At 52.5% G+C, this 24,885-nt stretch overlaps 1 protein-coding gene across 1 annotated transcript; it reads left to right on the top strand.

Moving 5' to 3' along the window:
* Positions 1-1,519: 1,519 nt before the first annotated feature.
* Positions 1,520-23,663, top strand: LEXM (lymphocyte expansion molecule). Its single transcript, XM_047082695.1, has 10 exons — positions 1,520-1,569; positions 2,563-2,650; positions 3,099-3,263; positions 3,382-3,504; positions 8,103-8,234; positions 8,389-8,532; positions 10,334-10,495; positions 11,519-11,644; positions 13,752-13,885; positions 23,468-23,663. The coding sequence occupies exons 1-10, from the start codon at positions 1,520-1,522 to the stop codon at positions 23,661-23,663; spliced, it is 1,320 nt and encodes a 439-aa protein (XP_046938651.1).
* The last annotated feature ends 1,222 nt before the right edge of the window (positions 23,664-24,885 follow it).

The following is a 24,885-nucleotide window of genomic DNA, read 5'->3' as shown; positions in this document are numbered from 1 at the left end:
TATTTACTGAGCATTTACTATGTGCCAGGTTACCGCACCGGGAGCGGATGAGACCCAGTCTCTGCCTCTGGACCCTTCCAAGGACCCTTTCTCAGGGCTGGGAATGGCCCCTCACTGATTCTGCTATGTGCCAGGAGCACACCTAAATTAGCTCATTTCATCCTCATAGCAGTCTGGAGAGACAGAGGTTGTTCGCTTCATTTTACAGGTAAGGATCGGAAGAGGATCAGAAAAGAAAATGGATTGCCCAAGGCTGTACGGGTGGGAAAGGGTAGATAGAACCTGTGCATAGATGACCTGGGGTGTGTGTTCTGTGTGTGCTCCCCGGGCCTGACACTTCTGATCGCCACTGGTGCAGGGTGGACACTCTTGCCAGCCATGGCCATGTGCCCGCCTGGCCTGGGGCCTGAGAGCCCAGCTCACAGCTCTGCTAGGGGTCTGAACTTCCTATTTAAATTCTCTGTTGGCATGTCAGAAGGGTACCGGGTGAAAGGAGACGCAGTGTCCCGGTCCTCCAGTTCCACCGCAGACTGGGTACAGGACCCCAGGCAAGTCCTATTTCCCTCTGGCTTCCGTCCTGTCATCATCAACCGGGGTTGTTTCTGCTGAGCCTCAGCCTAAGACCACTGGGAGGATCAAAGATAATCTTGAGAGATGATATTAGATATAGCATGACCAAAAGACACTGGTGGGGGATAAAGGAAGAGAAGGGAAGAGAGCTAACCATGCCCTGTTGGGGACATACACCCTCAACTCCTTTCTTTACCTAGCACTTCATACACACACTTCAATAATGAGTTTGGGATTCTCCTCCTCCAGGAAGCCTTCCCTGACCTACCCACCTACGGCTGGGTCAGAGGCCTCCTTCTCTCATAGGCCTGGCCACACTGTGTGGTCATTGTTTCTCCCACTAGACTCCCAGGACCAGGACCAGGCATCCTACAGAGTGTCTGCCCCGAGTGGGTGTCTGGGGAATGGGGGACAGACGGGCCAGGCCTCCATCCCTGCGAGCCTTCCCTCCACACTCTGGCTCTCCTTACTGGTTCCCACTTTCTCCTTCCCTCCCTGAAATGGAGAAGGAACCCGGATGCCCTCTTTGCCCAAGCCGAGCCCTGCCTGTGGGCCCCGGTGTTGCCATGAGCATCTAACAGTTAAGAGGCCTTTGGGAGCCTCATTCTACCAGGCTCGGTGCCGCGCGCTGGGATAAAGCAAGGAATCAGAAACGGTTCCTCAACAAATGACTCTAAGTTCCCATCAAAAGGAATCCATATTAACCACCATAAGGGGCCTTTAGATCTGCGGGGCTCAGCGAAGGATGCCCTGCAAGGTGGCGGAGAAACCGTGCAGAGCGGAAGGAGACAGGCAGGGGACGCCACGTGGGCGCAGCGCGCGCGCGCACTTCTCCGGGAATCACAGGTCACAAGGCGGGGTTGCCGCGGCAGCGGTGGCCGCCAGCGTCCGCGGGAGGGGTCCCGCGGCGGGAGTCCCGGCCAGCACCTCGCCTGGGGGCGCCCGAGCCATGGGCACCAAGTGGTTCAGCGGGGCACCCTTCGGGGTGCAGAGCCACAGGTGGGGCCCTTTGGGGCGCGGCTGGAGACTGGGGGAGGAGGGAGGGACAGGAGGAGAGACTGGCAGCGTGGGGTGGGGGTGGGGGGCGACTTTCTCTCCCCGTCACACCTGCCGCGCTTCTCTGCCCAGAGCTCTTTTTCACCAACCTCAAGTGATTTGAAGGCGTTCCAAGAACACCTCCTATGGGCCAGGCTCAGAGAGGCCAGGCGGCCCGGCCAGGGAGGAGGTCGCTCAGCGTAAGGGTGGTGGGCAGGATTTCAGCCCAGGTGTCTTTCATTCACACCTCTACGTGACTTCCATGTGCCACCTACTCCGTGCCAGGCACAGCTCTAGCATCTGGGGACACAACAGAGAACAAACAGCGAAACTCTGTACTCAGGAGTTGGCATTCTTGTGGGGAGGGGTGGTTGGAGTGGGTCATAAACCAAAAAAGAAACCTATATAAAATGCTGGGTCGTGGTAAGGGCTGTGGAGAAGAAGCCAACTGGGAGGGGGAGCCGGCCAGTGCTGGAGGGTGGGGTGGGGGCTGTGACGATAAGGTGACTTTTGAGGAAAGGCTTCCAGCAGAAAGGAGGGGACCAGGCAAGGGTGGAGAGAGAAGCAGGAAGCCCGGAGACCCTGCGGTGGCCGCAGTCCTGCTCCTGCTCCACCGGCCAGCACCTCTGGGAAGCCAACAGCCCCCCATGCCCCCAGAACTGGCCACACCAGGACGGGGGGCCAGGCCTTGACCTCTCTCTCGGGGTCTCTGTTCCTCCCTCTCTCGGGGTCTCTGTCCCTCCCTAGGGTTATTTTTTTTTTTAAGTTTATTTTATTTATTTTGAGAGAGAGAGGGAGGGGCAGAGAAAGAAAACTCTAAGCAGGCCCCGCGCTTTCAGTCCAGAGCCCAGAGCCCGACCCGGGGCTTTATCCCACACACGGTGAGATCATAACCTGAGCAGAAATCAAGAGTCGGAAGCTTAAGCGACTGAGCCACCCGGGCGCCCCCCTCCCTAGGTTTGATGTCTCCGCCATCTACCCCAATCAGAAGAAACTCAGCACCTTCACCGAGGCCCCCTACTCCAGGCTTCATTCTGTGCAGATGGTGAGTTTGTGCGCGCGGCTTCTCTGACACTCCCCCTGCCCCTCCAAGCCCCTCACCACGGAGGAGGAGCTGAGCTGTGTCAGGGCCAATGCCTGACGCCTCTCTAAGCCCTCAGTCTGGAGCACAGAGCTTGGCTCAGAGCTGGGACCTCAGATGTGTTGATAAATGCAGGGCTGTTGTGAGAACAGTGTGGGTTGGGATGACGGAGACCTGGGTGCCATTTCTTCCCTGGCACCAACCAGCTGTGAGCTCCGAAGGAGGTGCCACCCCTAAGTGTAAGGGGACCAATGACAGAGGATGTTGTGTTTGTACCTCGAGTGCCACGCCCCTCAGTGCCAGGTTTGAGACGGGGGGCGGCGGGCACAGCCGGGTCCTGCCTGTCTACTCCCCCAGTCGGTGAGGAGGACTCACTCTGTGGGTAGACTGGTATGACTGTGCTCTGACTCAGTCCCACATAGGACCTGGAACCTATGGCTACCAGGAGACCTGCTTCAGCAAGAAGAAACTCAGCAAGGAGGTGGGCACAGGCTGGGCCAGGACCCAGGAAGCCACCCGGCTGACCCAGCTGCCCCACTTCCAGTACGAGGCCATCATGAAAGAGAAGCGGTTGCAGGTGAGTCCTCCCAGGCAGCGCTCATCCTGGACGGAGTGCTGCCCTCCTCCAGACTCCCTCCTGCGTGGACGTCCCCGTGGTTCAAGTTGTCACCTTCTGCCTTCTTCTCTTGGGGCAGAAGGAGAAGCTGGGGCCCGGCTCCTACAACCTCAAAGACTTCTTAGAACAGCTGCAGCAGAAACCGTGCAGCACCCGGGGGCTGCTCAGCTCGGGGGAGACCCGCTTCCGTGGCCTCGTTGGGGTAGGTGTCCTCGTGTACTGGGGACGAGCCCTCCCGCCCTCGGCTCTGGCTGCAGAGCATGTAGCCTGGATAGTGCTGGAAGTGCCCCTCCTGTACCGCCTCCTTGCCAGGCTCGGCCAGGTTCTCCTCGGGGTCCCCCAAACCCCTCTGCTTTCTGCTACCACAGCCTCGAGCCCAGAGGCTGTCATATTTCCTGCGTCTGTCTCCCCCACCAGCCGAGGAGCTCCCTGCCGTCAGGGATGGGTCTGGTTCATCTCTGAGTCCCCAGAACAGAGTCCAGCATACATTGGGTGCTCCACAAACTCATCCATCTAGCCAGCAAATGCTGAGTGAGCACCCACTAAGTGCCATGCACTGTTCTCGGGCCTGGGGATCAAGCGGCGAAGAAGACAAGCCCCTAACCTCCTGGAGCTGGTGCCCTAGTGGAAGAAATGACAGTACAGAGAAGCACGTCATAGATGATCGGGGCCATGAGGAAAAATGAGACAAGGAAGGGATACCGACAGAGTGATGGAAGTGTAATTTCTGGGGTGGTCCCGGAAGACCTCTGGGGGGAGGTGACATTTGAGCAAAACGCGCAGGAGGTGAGCAACAGAAACTCACAGTAGCTGCAGGAGAGCGTTCCAGGCGGCAGGAACAGCAGGCTTAGGCCCTGAATTGGGCCGGCAGGCAGGAGGCCGGTGTGGCTGGAGGTTGGTGGGGGGGGGGGGGGGTGAGGGCGGAAGGCGGAAGGTGGAGAGATGGCAGAGGGGTGAGGGCCAGAGGGCAGGACCGGGCGGCAAGGTGGGGGCTTTGGGATTGATTCCACTGGGAGGACAGTGGAGGGTTTTGACAAGGGAAGGGCTTGATTTATGTTTTCAGAGGAGCACCCTGCTCGTAGGGGTGAGGGGCGGAGGCATCCAGATGGGAGGTGATGGCGGTGAGGGGTAGGGTGGCATCCAGGTGGGTCGGGATGACCGTCCCGTCGAGTGGGTTTCAAGCTCAGCAAGGGAGAAGGCAGAAGTCAGACCGTCTGGAGTGAGGACTGTGGTTGGAGTGCCCCTCGAGGCTCCCTGCCCTGGTGCTCTCCCCGCCCGATGCTCTTGTCTTTCTTCCAGCTCCTCAAATGGGCCAAGCTCTTTCAACCGGGGCTTTCCTGCTGCCATTCCCTCTGCCGGAAATGCCCTTCTTCTCCCTCTCCCCCTCCCCCAGCGGCCCCTTGGTCTAAGGGACTCCTCCTCAGCCCTTAGCTGTCAGCTGAGAAGCCTGCCTGACCCCCACTAGGTGACAGACATCTCCCTTTCCCAGGAGTCCTGATGGTGCTTGTGTTTAGTGTTTCTTCCCCACTGGACATCTGCCGGGGTGGCTCACTGCAGGATTCCCAGTTCTTAGCAGTGCCTGGCACACAGTGGGCGCACAGTCAGCATTTGTGGACTCAATCAGGGCACGCGCGCCTACTAAGTCCTTGGTGTTCCCAAACATCCTGTTTACAGCCACTCCGGATGAGGCGCTGGAGGCTCAGAGAGGACGAGCATTTTGCCTCAAGCTGCACAGCTGGGAAGCAGGCAGTGTCCAACCCCAGAGCCCGGCCGTTTCTTCTGCACCTTAACCACCGTGAAGCCTGGAGATTACTCTTTGCATCTTTAGGTGCAGAAGCTGTTAACTGCAGTATAGGGAGAGGGGATGCCTGGAGGCATTTAAAACTGAGTCATTACCTTCAAATCTAAAGTAATAATAGCTGACGCTTAACACCGCACTTGCGATGTGCCAGGTGCTGTCCTGAGCACTCGAGTGTACTGATTCATTTAATCCTCACCACAAACCCCCCCCCCCCCCGCCCCGCCACCTCACCTCGTGAGGTAGGCACTAGCATTATCTCACTTTACAGATGAGAAAACTGGAGCACAGAGAGGTTAAGTAACTGCCCAAGGTTGCAGAGCTTCCCAGTGGCACAAGCAGGATTTGAATCTAAGGGGTGCACACAAAGCCCGTGCGGTTTACACATAGGTTGGCTCCCTTGGACTTTGTTCCTTGACTGTCCCTGGAGGACAGGGTCTAATAGCACCCAGCCCAGATGGTGCCGGAGGAACAAATCTGATGCTTCCTTCCTGTGTCCCCAGCCCCCCTGCACTGGGGCATCTGTGAGTGTTGGCTGAGCAGGTGGAAGGTTCCACGGCCTGACCCTTCCTTCCAGCTGGCTCTTCGTGCACTTTGTTCCCATTGCTGCTCCATCAGGCCCTGCAGGATTTCTCCGAGCCACTGTCCTGGGCTCAGGGCTAGACAGTGAGTTCAAGGTGTGCCACTGCCCCAGTGGGTGCAGAAGGCAATCCCGGGGCAGCTCATGTCCAAGGCCTGCTTTTTCAGCTGTCTTCTTGCTGTGAGACCTGGGCTGGGAACCTGATGGCCTCCTCTGTCCTCTGGTCCCTCTAGCTGTCCCCCCCACCCCTATACAGGTCTACAAACGCTACCTGTGTAGGGTGCTGACCTCTCCACTGGGGCCTTCTCCAGTGTCATTGCCAAAGCTGTGGGTACCTGCTTTGGGGGCCCCATGAATCTTTCCCCAGAAAGGATGGGGCTGTCAAGCCCCAACACAGCAAAGGCAATGCTTCCTCCTCTGGTTTCTGAATCTTGTCCACCTCTGGCACTGGGTGATGCCACCACCCGCTCCCTCAGCACACTGTCCCCTCTCTTGGCTCTGGGGACACTAGGTCTGCAGCTCTGGAGTTCCTCTGCCAGCCTCCCTCATGGCTCTTCTCCCCTCGCTGCCACCCTGCCCCCCCTCTCCCCCACATCAGAATCTCCCCCAGCCCTACTCTTCTCCAGCAATGGCACCACCAGCTGCCAGAGTCAGAAACCTAGCGGATCCTTTTCCCCACAGTCACCAGGGTCTGTGCTTTTGCCTCCTGTCCTCCTCCTTCCATCCCCACTGCCTCCACCCTGGCCCAGGCCACTGTCCCTTCTCCACCCAGGAGCAGCCTCTTGACCGATTTCCTGGTCCCCTACCATTGCCAGAATGGTCTTCCGAAGGACCCTCGTGTGTCAGAACCAGGTCTGAATGCCTCCTAATGCCTTCAAGGTCCTCCCCACCTTCTTCACAGTGGCTACTGTGTCGGAACCGGCACTTCTAAGGTCCCTTCTGACGTGTACCCAGGCTCATGGCCCTCCCGCCCCTGGGAAACAGCTCAGAAAAGAGCCTGGATTTTGCAGTTGGAACCCTAGCGGCTGCTTCTTTCCAGAGGTAGGACCTTGGACTCGAGGTCTGACTCTCTGAAACTCTGTTTCTCCATCTGTTAGTTGCAGATGGTGCTGATTTGATCTCACTGAGTCACCTCCAGAACCTAATGTTGAGGCTTCTGAAGCACCTAACGCACTGTGCAGGCACCCAGCTTCCTACCTTGGGGGTCTTCTGAACGCACCTGGAAACCCTAGGCCCTAGAAGAAGGACACATGTAGTGCTGTCCTCTGAGGGCAGGACAGATCTGATGCCATAACTGGCTGACTCCCCCCGCCCCGGGGTAGAACTCCCTGCCTTCTCCAGCCTGCCGGGTAGGGCTGCTTCCCCAGGGTTGGTTCCTGGCGGAGGTGGGCAGGGCTGAGCCATCTGTGGAAGCGCAGCGACCTCGTGTGGCGAAAAGATGCATGGCGGCAGCGAACGTTGTTCCAGGTCTCTATCCAAGGACCACCTCCCCCCACCAACCCACCCACCCACCTACACTGCAGGGTGTCTCCGCTCACTCCACTTCCAGAGACCATACTTCCAACCCTGGCAGTGGAACCCCCAGGTGCTCATTTCTAGCCACGGTTCTCAGCCTCTCCCCCCTCCTTCTCCGGACCCCCAAGATAGGCGTCCCACCCTGACTTATATGTCGGTGCCCACTAGGGGCTGAGCACTGTGCAAGAAGTTTTAGAGGCATTTAATTTCATCCTCATTACCCTGGAAGAAAATTATTGCTATCTCCATGTTACAAATGTGGACAACGAGACTCAGAAGGTCTAAGTGGTATGCCCAAGGTCACTCAGCTATGAAGCAGCAAAGCCAGGATTCAAACCCAGGACTCCAGATCCTTCCAGGCGACAGCACTGTTCAGAGCACAGTGAGAACCCCATTCATGCAAAAGCAGGTGCGACAGATGGCATTTCTGAGACCACCAAAGCCAGCAACTGTCTGGGGTGATAGGGAAGGAAGGCTTCATTCCCGGGAGAGATGGCATTTGAGCTGGCTTTGCAGAATTCGAACTTTCCAAGGCAAAGAGGGCAGGGAGGGCATTTTGGGTGGTGGTAACAACACCAACAAGCAAAGACACGGAGGTTGGCAGAATGGCTTGTGTTTGGCATACAGCAAGGAGCCCAGTTCGGCTGGAGTGTGGGATGTAGGCGGGGAGCAGCATGAAATAAGTGGGACAGGCCGCCGGGGCCCTGGGGAAGAGTGTGAACTTGGAACTGAAGGTTTGAGCAGTGGTGGAGCTGTGTTGAGACTGACCATGTTGTGTGTTGGGGGGCGGTTAACACACAAGGGCCCTGAACGTCCTGTTCCCCTCCCAGGGCTTCTCTTCGTCAGACAAACGCAGCATAAGGAGTGGGATTGATGACCTTTGTGTCCCTCCCCACACCTCTCACAGAACTACTATCCAGGCCCTGGAAATTATGGGGTGAAGGGTAACCCATACACAAAGCTGGAGGAGAAAGCCCAGAACCGTTCTCAGGTCCTCATGTGCAGGATGACCAGCAGGCCACTCCTCTTGGCTCATCAGGTACCCCCTCCTCTGGCCAGGACTTGCCCACCTTCCTGCATAGTCCTGGCGGAAGGGGGAGACTCCCAGGGCAGATGGGGAACTGAGACCCCGGGAGGCGGTGGGCCTGCTTCAGCAGTTCTCCCGTGGGACTGTCAGCCGGGTTCTGTTCTAGGGGAGTGGTCTGGCACCAGGCACCTACTCCTTCAAAAGTGGCATTGAGACCTACCTGGCACGATCCATGGGCACCCGCGGCCCCTACGACACTTTCTCCGGTGACCGAAGCAAGCCCCAGCCTTATGGACATTACTCTGTGCAGGTATGTACCCAGGCGGGGCACGGAGCATGGGTTCCCCTGCAGATGGCAGCCCTCGCTTATCAGCCCCAGGAGCACCGCCACCCTGCATGCCAAGCGCTGCAGGGCCCTCCCACACGCTGCTCACTTCCCCCTCACAGCCTGTGTTCCATGAGGAAGCTAAGGCCAGCCACACAGCTGGTAAGGAGCAGAGCTGGGATTTGAACCCCAGCATGTCTGACTTTGCCTGCATGCACAGCAGAGGAGGAGCAGATGGTCACAGCCCCCCGGGCTGCGTGGGAGACTGGCCACAAGGCCTGCAGGGACCTTGATGGCACGGGTCTGGGCGCCCTGGTATTTTGGAAGCACTTCCCAGGCATCGCAGGCCCGTCTCAGCTGGCTTTGTTAGTGACAGCTAACAAGCCAGAGGCTGGGAGGCTGGGGAAACTGAGGTAGAATTTTAACTCGACGCCCCCCCCCCCCGCCTTTTTCCCATCATGCTCCTGTTGTGTGACCCATAGCACACTGGGCTTTGCTTTCTTCCTGTTCATAGCAATTGGAATTGACTATTTGTCCAATTACCTGTTCATTTTCCCTCCACTGTGCATTCACCCGGTGTGTACTTTTGGGCCAGGTAATAGTGACGGGGGTGACTGCCCCCTGTGGCACTTATACTCTGGCGGAAAAGGACACACAGTCATAAGTGAAACCAACATAGAGTGTCAGCAGGTGGTGAGCGCTCAGAAGCCCTAGGATGGGGGTGGTGAAGGTAAAATGTCGACATACTTTGGGCCAATTGGCATATAGCTGCGGAATGAGCCCTGCAGCCCGACTTCCGGACGTTCCCATGACCAGCCACTGAAGTGGTCCTGCCCAGCATAGCAGGGACCTTGAGACCCTCCACAGGCCCTACAGCCAGCTCCTATTCTGATTGGCCCAGTGCCCAGGCCACATAATATTCTTTGTTATCTAAAAAGTAATAGACTTTATCTTTAAGCTCATTTTTAGGTTTACAGCAAAACTGAGCAGAAAGTACAGAGTTCCTGTGCACCCTCTGTTCCCCCTCCATGCACAGCCTCCCCCCGACTGGCAACATCCCACACCCAGAGGGGCACATTTGGTACCATCGATGAACCTAGACCGACGTCATTATCAGCCAAAGTCCACGTTCACGTTAGGTTTCACTCTGGGAATTGTGTCTTCCACAGGTTTGGGCGAGCGTATCCACCGTTACGGTATCGCGCAGAGTAGTTTCGCAGCCCTGACAGTCGTCTGTGTTCCCCCATCGCGCTGGTGTTTAAATATTGGGACTGTCGCTCCCGCTGAGAACAGTGCGCGTGCAGTAAATGCCCTTGAAATGAGTGGGAAGGTGTAGGAATAGGCAAAAGCCCCAAGCTAAGCGGTGGGCGTGGCTTGGAGGTGAGGTTGCCAGGGACTCGTCTTCCAAGTCCACGGCCAGGGCTGCGGGAGGCAGGGTGGAGAGTAGTGCCTCCTGGTGTGACCACCCACTTTTCTCTGCTGCGGAGGGTCCAGAGAGAGGGCTCCGATTTTCCTGGCATGACGCTTCTGTTTTTTTTGTTTTTTGTTTTCTCTTTTCTCAACGTTTATTTATTTTTGGGACAGAGAGAGACAGAGCATGAACGGGGGAGGGGCAGAGAGAGAGGGAGACACAGAATCAGAAACAGGCTCCAGGCTCTGAGCCATCAGCCCAGAGCCTGACACGGGGCTCGAACTCCCGGACCGCGAGATCGTGACCTGGCTGAAGTCGGACGCTTAACCGACTGCGCCACCCAGGCGCCCCTGTTTTCTCTTTTCTGTTTCTCAGAAAAAAAAGCCCAGGGAACTGATGAATTTTACGACCTTCGTGGAAGAGCTTAACTCGCGGCACAATAAGAAGCGTGGGGTTTTTTCGAAAATTCCTCGCAACCCGGAAACCCCAACGGAGAGGATTTACTGGGCGACCCTTAGCCAGTGCCCCCGAAAACTAGTCAGTGTTCCCCCCATGGCCTGCCTGCCTTCTTCTCTGGGGAGGGGACTTTCGCGTGGGGCAGGCGTGGGATGGGGCTGGCTCTTCAAGGGGAAAGCTCAGCCTGGGGTGTCGGACCCACCCGGTTGCCTGGTCGTGCACGCACCTGTCACTCTGAGTATGTCCCTCCCACTCTCCAAGGCTCAGTTTGCTTGCTTGTCCTCTGAGCATAACCAAGTGGCTTGAGAGTCAGAGGTTAAGGATTGGAGCTGGAAGGGTGGAGCCTGGCACCTGCCAAGTGCTCCTCTCTCCCCTGGGGAGAGGCCAAGGGGACGCGGGGCAGGGCAGAGCGTGAATAAGGGGTCCACCCTGACAGAGGACTGCATACCTGCTCCCTCTGAGGGGATGGTGGGCTCCTCTCTGGGGTGTGGCAGCCAGTGACCTGGATAGGCTCTCGCCTCCCACACGCAGGGCCTGCCCCCCGCCCCCCTGGAGAACTGCTAGGGGCTTGGGGAGGAGTGGGGTCTGGATGAATGAAACAGGGTGCTAACATTTCCTGAATGCCTGCTGTGGGCCAGGCACCTTCCAGCGCCCCCAAAGTAGGAGTTATCATTTGCATTTCACAAGAGAAAACTGAGGCCCAGAGATGGGAAGGGATGTGCCCAGGGTCCCCCAGCAAGTGTGAGAAGGAAGCCAGCTCGTTTAGCTCCAAAGTCTGTGTGGCTTCCGCTTTCCAGGTTGGAAAAGCCTCTGTGGACCTGCCAGACCCTGTGAGCCCTTGGGAACCTGGAAAGAGGTGTCAGGCTGAGGGGTGGGGTTAGAGTGGGTGACATCTGTTATGAGGGCACCACAGGGCCCCTCCACCCTCCGAGGATGGGCTCCTGGTGAGTCGGAAGGTGGCTGGGTAACCCCCTCACTGTTTTTGGCTCAAGGCCCAGGGCTGCGGGTGGTTGGGGTGGGCTGTCGGGAGCCCTCACCTGCCCTGGTCCCAGGCTGACCACTGCCAGACCCCTCCAGCTTTCAGCCTTCATTTCTAACCCCTAGGCCACGTCTGGTCCCGGTTCGTGGCTTCCTCCAAAGAAGGAATGCAAACACATCAACCAGCCACCGTTCCTGCTGTCTTCCAAGCGGATGGGCATAAAGGCCTACCAGATGATTCTGGGAAGCTGGGTGAGTAGGTCTGGGGTGGGGGTTAAAAGGTGATGGCCAGGGAACCCTCTCCTGCCTCTACAGGCAGCACCAAGCCCTCGCACCCCCACACCTGGGAACTGATGCTCTGCGTGAGCCCGATCCCACCTCTTTCTCCCCAAGGGACAAACACCCATTCCTACCATCTTATTTCTCTAAGGCAGTGACTTCCAGACTTGAGTGGGCACGAGCAACCCCTTGGAGGGCTTGTCAAAGCACAGAATGCTGGGCGCCCTGCTGGAGCGTCTGAGTCTGATTCGGTAGCCTCTAGGGGAGCCTGGGTATTTGCATTTCTAACAAGTTCCCTGGTGATGCCGCTGCTGGTCTGGGGACCACACTTTGAGAACCACGTCACCCCAGAGCCAGCTCATGCTCTTATTTTCCCAGGGGGATGCTCCCTCCATCCTCTTTGTGTTTGTCTTAGGGCCTCAGGGAGCAGCTAGCGGACTTGGCCCCTTTCTCATCCTTGGCTGAGCAAGGACCCCTTCTGTCACCCTCCCCCTCCCCCGAGGCAGCCATCCCCCACGTGTGTGATAGAGCTTTCAGCGTTCTTGTAAAATGGCTAATAAGTTCTTGGGTTTTGTGTGCAGGCCTTTTTAATTTATACAAATGGCAGTGGCTATTGACCTCATTCTGTTTCTTACTCCTGCCCTTCAGTTTTCAAGTGCACATTTTTTTCAGGTTCTGATAAGCATACAGTAAAGTGCAGGAATCCTAAGCGGACGGCCCCGTGAATTGTCACAAAATGGACTCAGCCTTGTAACAAGTCCCCAGAGCATTGAAGAGCGCATTTCCAGCGCCCCAGGAGCCCCCTTGACACACACCTCCCTCCCCACCAGGTGGCCCCGTCTTGACTTCCAGTAGCGAGGGTTAGTTGTGCCTGGTTTTGAACAGCTGTTTATTTTTAAGTGTCTCCTGGTTTCCCGGGGGAACGTTCTGCTTGTAACTTACCTGCCTTCCCACTGCGCCTCCTCCCGCACCCCCACACCTGAGCTCTCTCTCCTCCACCCCACCTGCTCGCCTCCCAGAGTGACAGCTTGGCCTCCACTGTGCCCACACCCTGTCATCCTGCCCGATTCTCAGAGAAACCTGCAGGTCAGCCCTCCACAAGCTGCTTTTTCTCACCCCATGCCTGTACTTCTTGCGGGGGAGAGGTCTTCACTTGGGGACCCCGAGTAGGGTGTTTAGGTAAGAGCCGGATGCTGCTAGCACAGGGCTGGCCACTGCAGAGTGGGAGGAGCTGAGGTGACATCCGTCTGGGTCCCAGGGCTTGAGCTCGCCCTGCCCCGGGACAGGAGGCCCACCACCGGGAGCTTGCTCCCCCTCGAGACAGGCCTTTCCCTCGTGGGCAGCAAGTTCAGCTGCATATCCCACTGTGTGTGGCCCCTGGCATCTCTGTCGAGCCACCCTTGGCACTGTTACGCCACAGGTAACTGACCAGCCATTGGAACTGACCAGGTTCCTGACCAGCCATTCTCCTGCCCTCACTGGTCACCTCTGGGCAGGTTACCTTTCCTCTCCTCCTCTTGGAACCTCTCTGTTGCCGCCTCTCGTATCTAGGACATAGGTTTCTGGGTGGGATGGTGTGTTAGCTTCCCACGGCCGCGCCAACAACCAGGCGGCTTCAAACAACAGCAGTTTATCCTGAAACGGTTCTGGAGGCCGGAGGTCCAAAGTCCAGGTGCCGGCAGGGCCGTTCCCTCTGAAACCTGCAGGGGAGAATCCTTCCTGGCCTCTTTCTAGTTTCCGGTGCTGGCCGGCAGTTTTTGGAGTTCCTGGGCATGTGAATGCGTCACTCCCTTCCACCGCTGTCATTGACGTCACTGCCACAGGGCTGTCTTTTCCCGTGGGTCTCTTCTAGAAGGACACCGGTCTCATTGGGTTAAGGGCCCACCCTACTCATGTGGGGACCTCATCCTTACCAATGACATCAGCGGCCATTTCCAGATAAGGTCACCCGCCGAGGTCCCGGGGGTTGGACTTCGCTTTGGAAGACGCAGTTCAACCCCTAACAGATGGAGTGGGGAGCAGCGTGGGGAGAGCCGGGAGGCCCGAGTTCACATGTCCCGCCATCCTCTCCCTGCTGCAGAACCCCGTAGGTGTGGGCCGCTACCTCAACACCTGGCTGATGGAGACGAAGGACCAACGGCAGCGGTATCGGTCCCTGTACCTGGGTGGATCCAAGCGCTACCCCTCTGACCCGGCCTGGGACAGGGTCATGCAGTGAGTGCCCCTGGAGCTCCCGCGGAGGGGGAAGGGCTTACTCTGGGGTGGGCTGGGATGCCCTCCTCCCCTGCCCCCCACCTTGTCCTTGCTTCCCATGGGAACACAGCTGCTGCCCCTGGTGCCAGCCAAACAGCGAGGCAGTGGAGAGAGTTCAGATCCTGACCCTGCCTGGCTGCCGGGCTGTGTGAGGCGGGGCGCATCCCTTAACCTCTCTGAGCCTTGGTTCCCTCAACTGTCAGATGAGCGGAGGGCTGTGAAGCCCCAGATGAGATACTCTAACGCTCCTGGTGAGGAAAAGGGACTCATTGCTATCTCCCCCACTCACAACCCACACCAGCTAGGCGCTGCCTTGGGTGGCTTCACCACACGGAATCTCAGTTTCTTGGTGTTCACGACAGGCTTGATAAAACTGGTTTCCGGAAGCCGTTGTGAAGCCGAAGGAAAAACGGTGCACGAAGTGCCACGGCTAACTGTAAAGCAGCGCGCAAATGCTAGCTGCTGCCTTATTTATTGCCCTAAGAGGCCATAGGTTGCAGCGTGACCTCGTTTTCAGAAATGTCAAAAGGTGAACAAACGCGCACTCTAGATTATTTTGTTGTTGGAAAACCCGGTGAGGGCACGAGGACCCGATTGCTCAGGGAAGACCGACTTTTAAATGCTTATTTTTATCAACATAGTCCCGTCGTGTCTGCCTCCTTGATTTATGCTCTTGGTTTGTGTCGGGCGGGGGGGCGGGGAGGGGGCTTTTTAAGAAAAGGGGATGAGCGGTAACATTTCTGATAGACCACATGCCTGAAAAAAAAATCTTGCTTCCTACCTGCCCAACTGATCACCAGTTTGGCTGGAGATAAGATTTTAGGTTGGGAACATTTTGCCCTCGGAATGTTGAAGACTTTGCTCAGTTGTCTTTGAGCTTCAGGCATGGTTGAGAATTCCTGTGCCGTTCTGGTTTTCTGCCTTTTCCATGCAATCTGCACCTGCCTCTCTGGAAGCTTTGAGGATCTTCCCTTTGTCCTTTGTGTGCTGAAACTTCATGGTGAGATTTAGTCTTAAATTGTCCTACTATGAGTCTATTTTCACCCATAGTTTTGGGTACCTACCGGGTTCTTTCCATCTGGGACAATTATCTGGGGAAAATCACTTGCGTTTGTGTCTTTGGGAATTTCCTCTCTTAGGAAGGGGAGATATCCTGGTGTGATGCTCTGTTTTTGTCATGCTTTTTTGTGGGTTTTTTTTGTGTTTTTTTTTTTTTTTGTTTTTGTTTTTTTCTCATTTTCTGTCTGCCTTTTCCATCCTCCTCTTTGGTAAAATTTCCTTGTCCTTGTCTTTGAACCCTACTGTTGCCTTTTGAAATTTTGGCTCAATCTTTTTTAGTTTGCACGAGTTCCTGAGTATGGGGCACCTGGGGGGCTCAACTAAGCATCTGGCTTCAGCTCAGGTCATGATCCCGTGGTTCGTGAACTCCGGTTCCACTTCGGGTAAGCCCTGCTTCTCTCTCTTTCTCTCTCCTCTGTCTCTCTCTCTGCCCCTTGCTCACTTGCACCTTCTCTCTCTCTTTCTCTCTCTCTCAAAAAAAAAAAAAAAAAAAAGAGTTCCTGAGTGTTGTGTGGATCCCTTCCTTTCCCTTCCCTTCCCCACTTCCTTCCCCTAGCACCCAGTTCAGTGTCTCCTACACAGTATGTTCTTTAATCAAAGTAACAATGACAGTTTACCTTTGGTTTCCTTTTGCTCCCGGCCTGACCGTGCTTCTTCCAAGTGCCTTATTTCTTTTACTTGTCTTGCTCCCATTTAAGAGGAAAGCACTGAACACTGCTGTGAGTGTGGGTGGGGCTTGTCAGTTGGCGGCTTCACCGGGAGTGATTGGATGAAGGTCTAGTCGTTCTTTTGGAGGACCCTCAATGTCATGGTTGTAGGTGTTTTCTGTGGGACCATTCAGCTTCTCTGGAAAAGCATCCTGCATCCTGCAGTGGGTGAATGCGGTTACTTGTGTTTAGGCGGAGGAGGCAGGGGAATCTCAGACAGTGTATGGATTTCCACCTACTCCCTCTATTCTGACCAGGGCGCCTCTCTGCCCATCTTCCGCTGTGCCTGGTGGGCGAGGAGTAAGGTGTGTGTGTGTGTGTGTGTGTGTGTGTGTGTATCTAACATTCCCTCTGTTTTCAGCCTTCGGACCTGCGCCTGCTTTTTGAGATACTCCTGCCTCCAATTCCTGGGTCCCAGAAAAACACGTTATACCCCTTGTCCCCTGATATCAACCTCTCCCTTTCTTGTTTGTCTATTTTTAAGAAAAATTCTGTATAGTCCTTTTAGCAGATTGCAGAAGAGAGTAGAGAGAGTAGAGATAAATGCATGGATTCATCTGCTTTGTTTAATTGAAAATCAAATGGAACACTTTAGGGGCGCCTGGGTGGCTCAGTAGGTTGAGCATCTGACTCTTGATTTCGGCTCAGGTCATGATCTCATGATCTGGGGGTTCGAGCCCCGCATCGGGCTCTGCACTGACAATGTGGAGCCTGCTTGGGATTTTCTCTCTCTCTCCCTTTCTCTCTGCCCCTCCTCAACTCATGCTGAGTTTCTCTCTGTCTCTCAAAATAAATGAACTTACAAAAATAAAAATAAATTAGAAAGTCAAATAGAACACTTTGTGCAAAACCTTTTTCTTCCTCTTTCTAGTCAAGGTGGTTGGGTATGTTATAGGTGTTCAACCAGGACCAGAGAGGGGAGCAACTTTCCCAAGGTCACACAGCAGGTGAGTGATAGAGCTGGGACTCATAGCCAGTCTTTGTTCCCAGGACAGGGCCCCTCCCTTATACCAATGCCCACGTGAGGATTTGAAGGTTCTAGGAAGAATGCCACGGGCTGGTTCTTTTTTTTTTTTTAATTTTTTTCCAACGTTTTTTATTTTATTTTTGGGACAGAGAGAGACAGAGCATGAATGGGCGAGGGGCAGAGAGAGAGGGAGACACAGAATCTGAAACAGGCTCCAGGCTCTGAGCCATCAGCCCAGAGCCCGACACGGGGCTCGAACTCACCCAGGCGCCCCAAGGTTCTTGACACTCCTCTCCGGCCACCCTGTCAGCAAAGCCCCATTCTATATACTGCTTGCTCAGCACAGGCCTACAGGGAAGGGAAGGATGTCCCATCCCCGTTAGACTTTCTCCCCTGAACATCGGCCTTCCCCTTGTGTCCAGACTTCCCCTTGACCTCTGTAATCATGTCCAACGCTCAGGTCTGTGAGGTTGTAGGATTTCCCTTGTGATCTGGCTTCGAATTCTGTCTGCCACTTAGCTGTGTGACCTGGGACAAGTTACTTGGAGACAGACCTTCCTTTGAACAATGAGAGTGCACTAAACAATCCACCTTGCGGAGTGTGCACTGAGGACTGAAGGAGAGGATGCGTGTCTGTGGACGCTGAGGCAAGTTCCTTGTCTCTTAGCAGCTGCTCTGCCTTTGCAGAATTCTGCATTTTAGTTATAGAAGCGGCAAGTCCTTTGCAGAGGCTTGGAAGGCACATCATCCAGGAAAAGGAACTACAGTAGTTTAACTCACCCCCTGCTGTCAAAAACCTAAGGAAAAGCCTCTATTTCAAAGGAAATTAGACAGGGATGGGGGAGAAAAAGGAGGGCATTTGAGTCCTGAGGGAGGGTGGGGGCTTTTAAAGAAGAGGCCAAGATGAAGGCTTCTCATGAAGTCAAGAACAAGACCCTGGCCCTCTTCAGCGTTGTTGTAGAGGTTCCAGCAAATGCAGTAAGACAAGAAAAACAAATAACAAATACAAATATTGGTAAGGAAGGGCAAATTATCACAAGTTATAGTGCATTTACCTAAAATAGTCCACGGGAGTTTATTTTATTATTTTATTTTATTTTATTTTATTTTATTTTATTTTATTTATCTTGACAGAGCATGAGCAGAGGAGGGGCAGAGAGAGAGAATCCCAAGCAGGCTCTGAGCTGTCAGCTTGGAGGCTGACACGGGGCTCAGTCTCACCAACAGTGAGATCATGACCTGAACTGAGAGCAAGAGTTAGGCGCTCAACCCACTGAGCCACCCACGTGCCCCCAACAGAGTTCATTTTAAAACTGTAAAGATGCAGGGTGCCTGGGTGGCTCAGTCAGTCAAGTGTCTGACTTCGGCTCAGGTCATGATCTCATGGTTCTTGAGTTGGAGCCCTGCATGGGGCTCTGTGCTGACAGCTCAGAGCCTGGAGCCTGCTTCGGATTCTGTGTCTCCCTCTCTCTTTGCCCCTCCCCCACTCACGTGCAGTCTCTCTCTCAAAAATAAACATGAAAAAAACTAAAAAACACAACTGTAAAGACGAAGAGTTTCCTCTGATACTGCAGCCACAATTAATAGAAAACATAATTGAGAGAAAGGAAAGGATCTCATTCTTAGTAGCAATACCAATGATAAAATGCATTGGGATAAACTTAATAAGGTACAGTTAAGGCATACAGGAAGAAAAATATAAACCTTTACTAATAAAGATGTCAAAATAAAGGCTTGAAAAACTGGAGAGAATACCACGTTTATTGATGGAAAGACTCCATGTTGGAAAAACAGTAATTCTCCTCATTGATGTACACATTTAGTGCCATTTTGCCAAATTTGGGGGGGCTGTTAAGGAGAACTGGATATATTTATTTTAAACTTCATCTGGAAGAGTAAATATATGTGAATATTAAAAATAGGAGAGGGGTGCCTGGGTGGCGCAGTCGGTTAAGCGTCCGACTTCAGCCAGGTCACGATCTCGCGGTCCGTGAGTTCGAGCCCCGCGTCGGGCTCTGGGCTGATGGCTCAGAGCCTGGAGCCTGTTTCAGATTCTGTGTCTCCCTCTCTCTCTGCCCCTCCCCCGTTCATGCTCTGTCTCTCTCTGTCCCAAAAATAAATAAACGTTGAAAAAAAATTAAAAAAAAATAGGAGAATAATCATCCTATTAAAAATATATTTCCATATGCGTAGACAACACAGTCTGGAGAACTAGGCGCCATCCTGTTGCTCGTGGTTACCTGTGGAGGGTTACCAGGGTCTTTTGCACTTTGTCTGTTTTATTTCTGAGATGTTTAGGTTTTTCAAAATAAGCATGTAACATTTTGATAATCAGGAAAACAAAAAAGGCGAATAGAGGACAAATGCTCTTGAGACAGACTACACAAATGATAGGTTCTCCATGTAGACCCATCTCCCGCCAAGAGTCACTCTTTGTTTTCCAGACCTCAGTTTTCCCATCCGTAAAAGGGCAATGGTTTATACCCTACAGGAACATGGTCAGGCTCAATTAAGGCCAATGAATGCTGCCGAATGGAAGCCAACCAGCAGGTCCCTGTGGGTGTTTAATTGTGAGACTGTGCATGATTTTCCCTAGGGCTCTGGTTTGACATTGTCCATGTAAACCTGACCTGTTGGGGCTCTTTCTTGCGTCAGGAAGATTGTGTCATGGCACAGTAGGTAGGTCATAAGGTGGGAAAAAGGATTTCTTTATAAGCTTACTCTTTTTTTCTTTTTGACAGAGAGAGAGAGAGAGAGAGAGAGAAAGAACAATCAGGGGAGGGGCAGAGAGAGAAAGGGACAGAGAATTCAAAGTAGGCTCTGCACTGAGAGTGGGGCTCAGGGCTTGAACTCAACGAACCATGAGATCATGACCTGAGCTGAGGTTGGACACTCAACCGATTGAGCCACCCAGGTGTCCCACTTTTTTTAAATGTTTATTTATTTTTGAGAGAGAGAGAGAGAGAGAGAGCAGGGGGAGGGCCAGAGAGAGGGGAGACCCAGGATCTGAAGCAGGCTTCAGGCTCTGTGCTGGCTGTCAGCACAGAACCCAACGTGGGGCTTGAACTCACGAAAGGCAAGCTCATGACCTGAGCTGAAGTTGGGTGCTTAACCAACTGAGCCACCCCGGTGCCCCTATAAGCTCTTTCACTGATTCATTTAAAAAGTCTGCTCCATGCTTGGTTCCATACAGCAGCAATAGTCTCTCATTCACTCACCGAGTTTTTCATTTTCTGATTTCCTATTTTAATTTCTAACCGTTCTTTTTTGATTTCTAAAATGTTCCTTTTAGCAACACTATTCTCTTATGTCATGGACACCATGTTTGCTCATACTTTGAAGGTATTATTGATTAAGACAGTTTGCCTGATATCGTCTCGTTTTATCAAATCCTTTCATTTTCCTGTATGTTTGTTTTGGCATCAGATTCCATACCAGAGATTTTTCTGAAATGTCTGATATTTCTTGGCTGTGCATGCGTATCTAACCGAAAATCCTACTGAAGGCTCTGGGGCACTTGTTAATTATGGACTTCTCCATAGGCTGACCAAGCTGCAGATTTTCACTGGGGGAACTTCAGTGTCAGGGCTGTTAGATCTTTTGTCTTTTACCTTGGCTGGGAAAAAACTCTTCTGGAGGATCAAAGCCTGGCTGGCAGGGCTCTAAGTGGAAGAGCCTTGAGGTCTCGATATTTAGTGGTCCAACTTCCACTTGATTCTGTTGTAAGGGTGGTACTCATGATCTCCTCTGTGCCTGGTGTCATCTTGTATAGAGACCCCCCTCTGTCTCCAGAGAATAAATCCCCCAATCTTCATCCATGAAGGACACTCATCTGGCTGCAGAGAGTGGGGAGGGAAGCATCCTATGCAGACTCTCAATCAGTAGCCTTGTTTCTGGCCCCACCTTCATTCCTATTCCAGAAGGACCGGGTGCTGCTAATTCTTCAGTCTCTGGAGTGAGAGAATTCCTGAATTTATCTCCTACTGGCTTACGTTTTAGCAATCTTGGGTCTGCCAAGTTAGTTGCCGTTCTTCCATCTGCGTTTTAACTTCCAAAATATTTGTTTCTTTACTGCTGCCTCTTCTTTTGGTCCCCGCGAGTAATATGCTTTTCAATTTTTATTCCTTAACTCTTGTTTTCGTGGGATTTCAGAAGGGAGAAAAATTAATGTAGGCGTTCCGTTTGCTTAAAGCGTGGTGAAATTTCTGAGTTGCAAAGGTAAAAATAAAAATCTTGTAAGTTTCATCTCTGAAGAGACCAATAACCTACAACTTAAATAAAGGACAATCAGACATGTTGGGGGCTTCTCTTCTGAAACGTGGCTAGAAAACAGTGTTTGTAGAATTCTCTGTCTAGCCAAACAGTCATTCATGTGCAAGGCAAATAGAGACGCCTAAGGATTCAGGATGTATACCAAATGTATCTTTTCTTCAAATATTACTGGGGGGCGGGGCGCCTGGGTGGCGCAGTCGGTTAAGCGTCCGACTTCAGCCAGGTCACGATCTCGCGGTCCGTGAGTTCGAGCCCCGCGTCAGGCTCTGGGCTGATGGCTCAGAGCCTGGAGCCTGTTTCCGATTCTGTGTCTCCCTCGCTCTCTGCCCCTCCCCCGTTCATGCTCTGTCTCTCTCTGTCCCAAAAATAAATAAACGTTGAAAAAAAAATTTTTAAATATTACTGGGGGGGATACTCCAATCAAATGAAAAATGGATTAGCATGGAGAGGTCTAGAAAGGGGAAGACATAATATGTAGGAATATATCTGCCTATGATATGCCAGATAAATGTAACCACCACGGCCACCACCAGCAACAAAAGTGGCAATACCAATACGAAGCAAAGTAGAATTCAAGGCAGACATGTGAAATGGGACAAAGGTGAGTAATCACGATAAACAATAAAATCCATAAAGAAGTGATAATAACTTTGAACCTTTACACCCCAAATGACAGTGACGAGCTCCCACAATCATGAATAGACTTGTTTGAGAATCTGACAGTAAGTCTATATAAATAATTATTTGGAGGGTTTGAATAGGTGTATTTTACTCCACGTTGTTTTGAGTTACTCATGGAAGATTTATAAAAGTTGATCCTTGGGGCACTTGGGTGGCTCAGTCAGTTAACCATCTGACTCTTGATTTCAGCTCAGGTCATGATCTCACAGTTCGGACTCTGCACCCTGCTTGGGATTCTCCCTCTCTCTCTCTCTCCGTCTCTCTCTCTGCTCCTCCCCTGCTCGCATGCACCCTCTCTCTCTCTCAAAATAAATAAGTAAACTTAAAAAAGAAGTTGATTCTCTAAGAAAGCCTCATTAAAAAATGTCTAAATTTAAAACATCCTACATAGAAAATTTGGGGTCACTGTTTCTAAACATGGCTCAATAAGACAAAACATTAACAATAAAAGGATCGTCCCCAAAACCAAGTACTTGGAATTAGGAAACACTCTTCTAAATAGCTCTTGGGTCTAAGAGAAAGTCACGTTGGAAATTATACGCTCTTTAGAAATGATTCACAACAAACTCTATATCGAAATCTGTGTAATGTTGTCAAAACACCAGTTGGAGTGGGGCGCTTGGGTGGCTCAGTCGGTTAAGCATCGGACTCTTGATTTCAGCTCAGGTCATGATCTCACGGTTCGTAGGTTCAAGCCATGCATCAGGCTCCGTGCTGACAGTGCAGAACCTGCTTGGGATTCTTTCTCTCCCTCTCTCTCTCTCTCTCTCTCCCTCTACCCCTCCCTGGCTCACAAAAATTTAAAAAACACCAGCTGGAGTAAAATTTCTACCTTTGATTTTAATATTAACCAAGAAAGATTGAAACCAAAAGAAGCAATCATTTGACCCTAGAAGTTAAAAAAAAAAAAAAGAAAACATAAAAATAAAGCAGGAGTCAAGAATTAATGAAGACGAATGGAAACTGGGCGGATGGGGGCGCTCTCGCTGGCTCCCCACCACTCAGTGCTGATGCCCTCTTGTTAATCCCTGCCTGCGGCTGGTCATAAGGCTGGTCATAATCCTGTGTGCCAGTGGGTGGAAACGCCCACAAAGTCCACAGACTGTGCCTGCCATAGAAGGCAAAGGCTCAATGTCAGTGCCGCCTTCCCCGTCTTTTTTTTTTTTTAATTTTTTTTTCAACGTTTTTTATTTATTTTGGGGACAGAGCGAGACAGAGCATGAACGGGGGAGGGGCAGAGAGAGAGGGAGACACAGAATCGGAAACGGGCTCCAGGCTCCGAGCCATCAGCCCAGAGCCCGACGCGGGGCTCGAACTCCCGGACCGCGAGATCGTGACCTGGCTGAAGTCGGACGCTTAACCGACTGCGCCACCCAGGCGCCCCTTCCCCGTCTTATACAGGAGTAGGTGAGGCCTGGAGGCGTCAGGTTTTGGAGGCAAACACAATAGGTCCTCAAAGCATGTGCCAGCCAGGCCAGGAAGGGCAAGTGTGGGAGAGTTGTGAAGTCTCTTTTTAGGATGCTTAGTGACAGCTAATCTGTTTCACCCTCACTCCCTAGCCTCACCTGCTTCCTCCCACCATACCACAGGGTTCTGGGCTTCCAGCCAGGCAGCCTGGGATTTAGCTCCTTTGTGGGAAAGGTAGCCTTTTGGTTTTCATTCTTTAGAGCTATGTAGGCAGTAGGTGTTTCGTAAGGATGCTTGGCCGAACAGTGGAACATTATTTTGCATCTAGCCACCTTTCTGGCTCTTACAACCACGTCTTCTTTTTTTTTTAACATCTGTCTGATTTTAATGTTCCTTCCTCCCCCGCTTTCTTTCTTTCTTTCTTTCTTTCTTTCTTTCTTTCTTTCGTAGGCTCCACATCCAACGTGGGGCTTCAACTCACCACCCTGAGGTCAAGAGTCACCCACTGTACCGACTGAGCCAACCAGGAGCCCCGCAGCCAGCTCTCGTGTCATCTGACCCACCCTCTGGCTGTGTGGACGCGAGCACTCTGTGCCCTAATCAGGCCACACTTTGCACCACTCTCCAGGCCTTGGCCACACTGTGACCTGCTCTTGGGACCTCCCCCCGCCAGTTCCTGTCTGGAAAACTCCTATTTATCCTCCACGGCTCTACATAAACGCGAAGCCTTTCCTGATTTTCCCAGAGAGCGTCTCTTTCTGGACCTCTAGTGTCTCACTGGCATGCATAGAGGGAGCTCGATGAGTACGTGTTCAGGGATGAGTCAGTGCATTCCCTGGTGAAAGAGTCACGTCTGGATGACTCCATGAACAGAACATGTGGGAAACTGCCAGTTTGGTTTGGCAGAAGTTGATTTTTCCTTCTAGGCTTTTTTGCCTGACATTTGCTTATTAGGAAAAATTTCAAACGTACGAAAACGTTGAAAGGATTTTTACCGTGTACACCCATATACCCACCACTTAGATGATGTCATTAATGTTTTACTCTTGCTTTATGACATCTCTTGGTACCGATCCATCCTTCTTTTGATCTGTTAATCATCTCCTAACGTCATACATTTCAGGTAAATGGCAGACCTCGCGACACTTCCTCTTGAAGGCTTCAACCTGCATATTACCTTTTTAACAGTTTATTTTTCTTATTTTTATTTATTTTTAATTAAGAGCTTTTTTAATGTTTATTCATTTTTTTTAAGAGAGAGAGAGACACACACACACTCACACACACACACACAGAGCATGAGTGGGGGAGGGGCAGAGAGAGAGGGAGACACAGAATCTGTAGTTGACTCCAGGCTTCGAGCCCTCCAGCCCAGAGCCCGACGTGGGGCTTGAACTCACGAACCGTGAGATCATGACTCGAGCTGAAGTCAGACGCTTAACCGACTGAGCCACCCAGGCGCCCTCCCGTTTTAGCATTTTAAACGAAAGTCATATTCCTTATCCAGACATCTAAAATGGAAATAATAAAATATCCATTCTTTGCAATAATGGTGACAATTCTTATATTCTGGAAGCATATTTATAAGGTACAAAGTGATTTTGTGGGTATTTATTGTATACCATGACTTTATTTTTTTTTAATTTTTTTTAACGTTTATTTATTTTTGAGACAGAGAGAGACAGAGCATGAATGGGGGAGGGTCAGAGAGAGAGGGAGACACAGAATCCGAAACAGGCTCCAGGCTCTGCGCGGTCAGCACAGAGCCTGACGCGGGGCTTGAACTCACGGACCGCGAGATCATGACCTGAGCCGAAGTCGGACGCTTAACCGACTGAGCCACCCAGGCGCCCCTGTATACCATGACT

The sequence above is a fragment of the Lynx rufus genome, unplaced genomic scaffold, assembly GCF_022079265.1.
Source record: "Lynx rufus isolate CCGP_SWC_20201006 ecotype Redwood Valley unplaced genomic scaffold, mLynRuf1.p SCAF_2, whole genome shotgun sequence".
In the NCBI taxonomy this organism is placed as follows: domain Eukaryota; kingdom Metazoa; phylum Chordata; class Mammalia; order Carnivora; family Felidae; genus Lynx; species Lynx rufus.
The sequence above is the reverse complement of the archived record's forward strand: the minus strand, read 5'-3'. Positions and strand labels throughout refer to the sequence as shown.

Excerpts from the sequence above, each read along its gene's own strand:
- LEXM (XM_047082695.1), top strand. The coding sequence starts at position 1,520 with ATGGGCACCAAGTGGTTCAGCGGGGCACCCTTCGGGGTGCAGAGCCAC. Across the intron at positions 3,505-8,102 it reads GCTTCCGTGGCCTCGTTGGG|AACTACTATCCAGGCCCTGG; the intron begins GTAGGTGTCCTC and ends CACCTCTCACAG. Across the intron at positions 13,886-23,467 it reads GCCTGGGACAGGGTCATGCA|GCTCCACATCCAACGTGGGG; the intron begins GTGAGTGCCCCT and ends TTTCTTTCGTAG.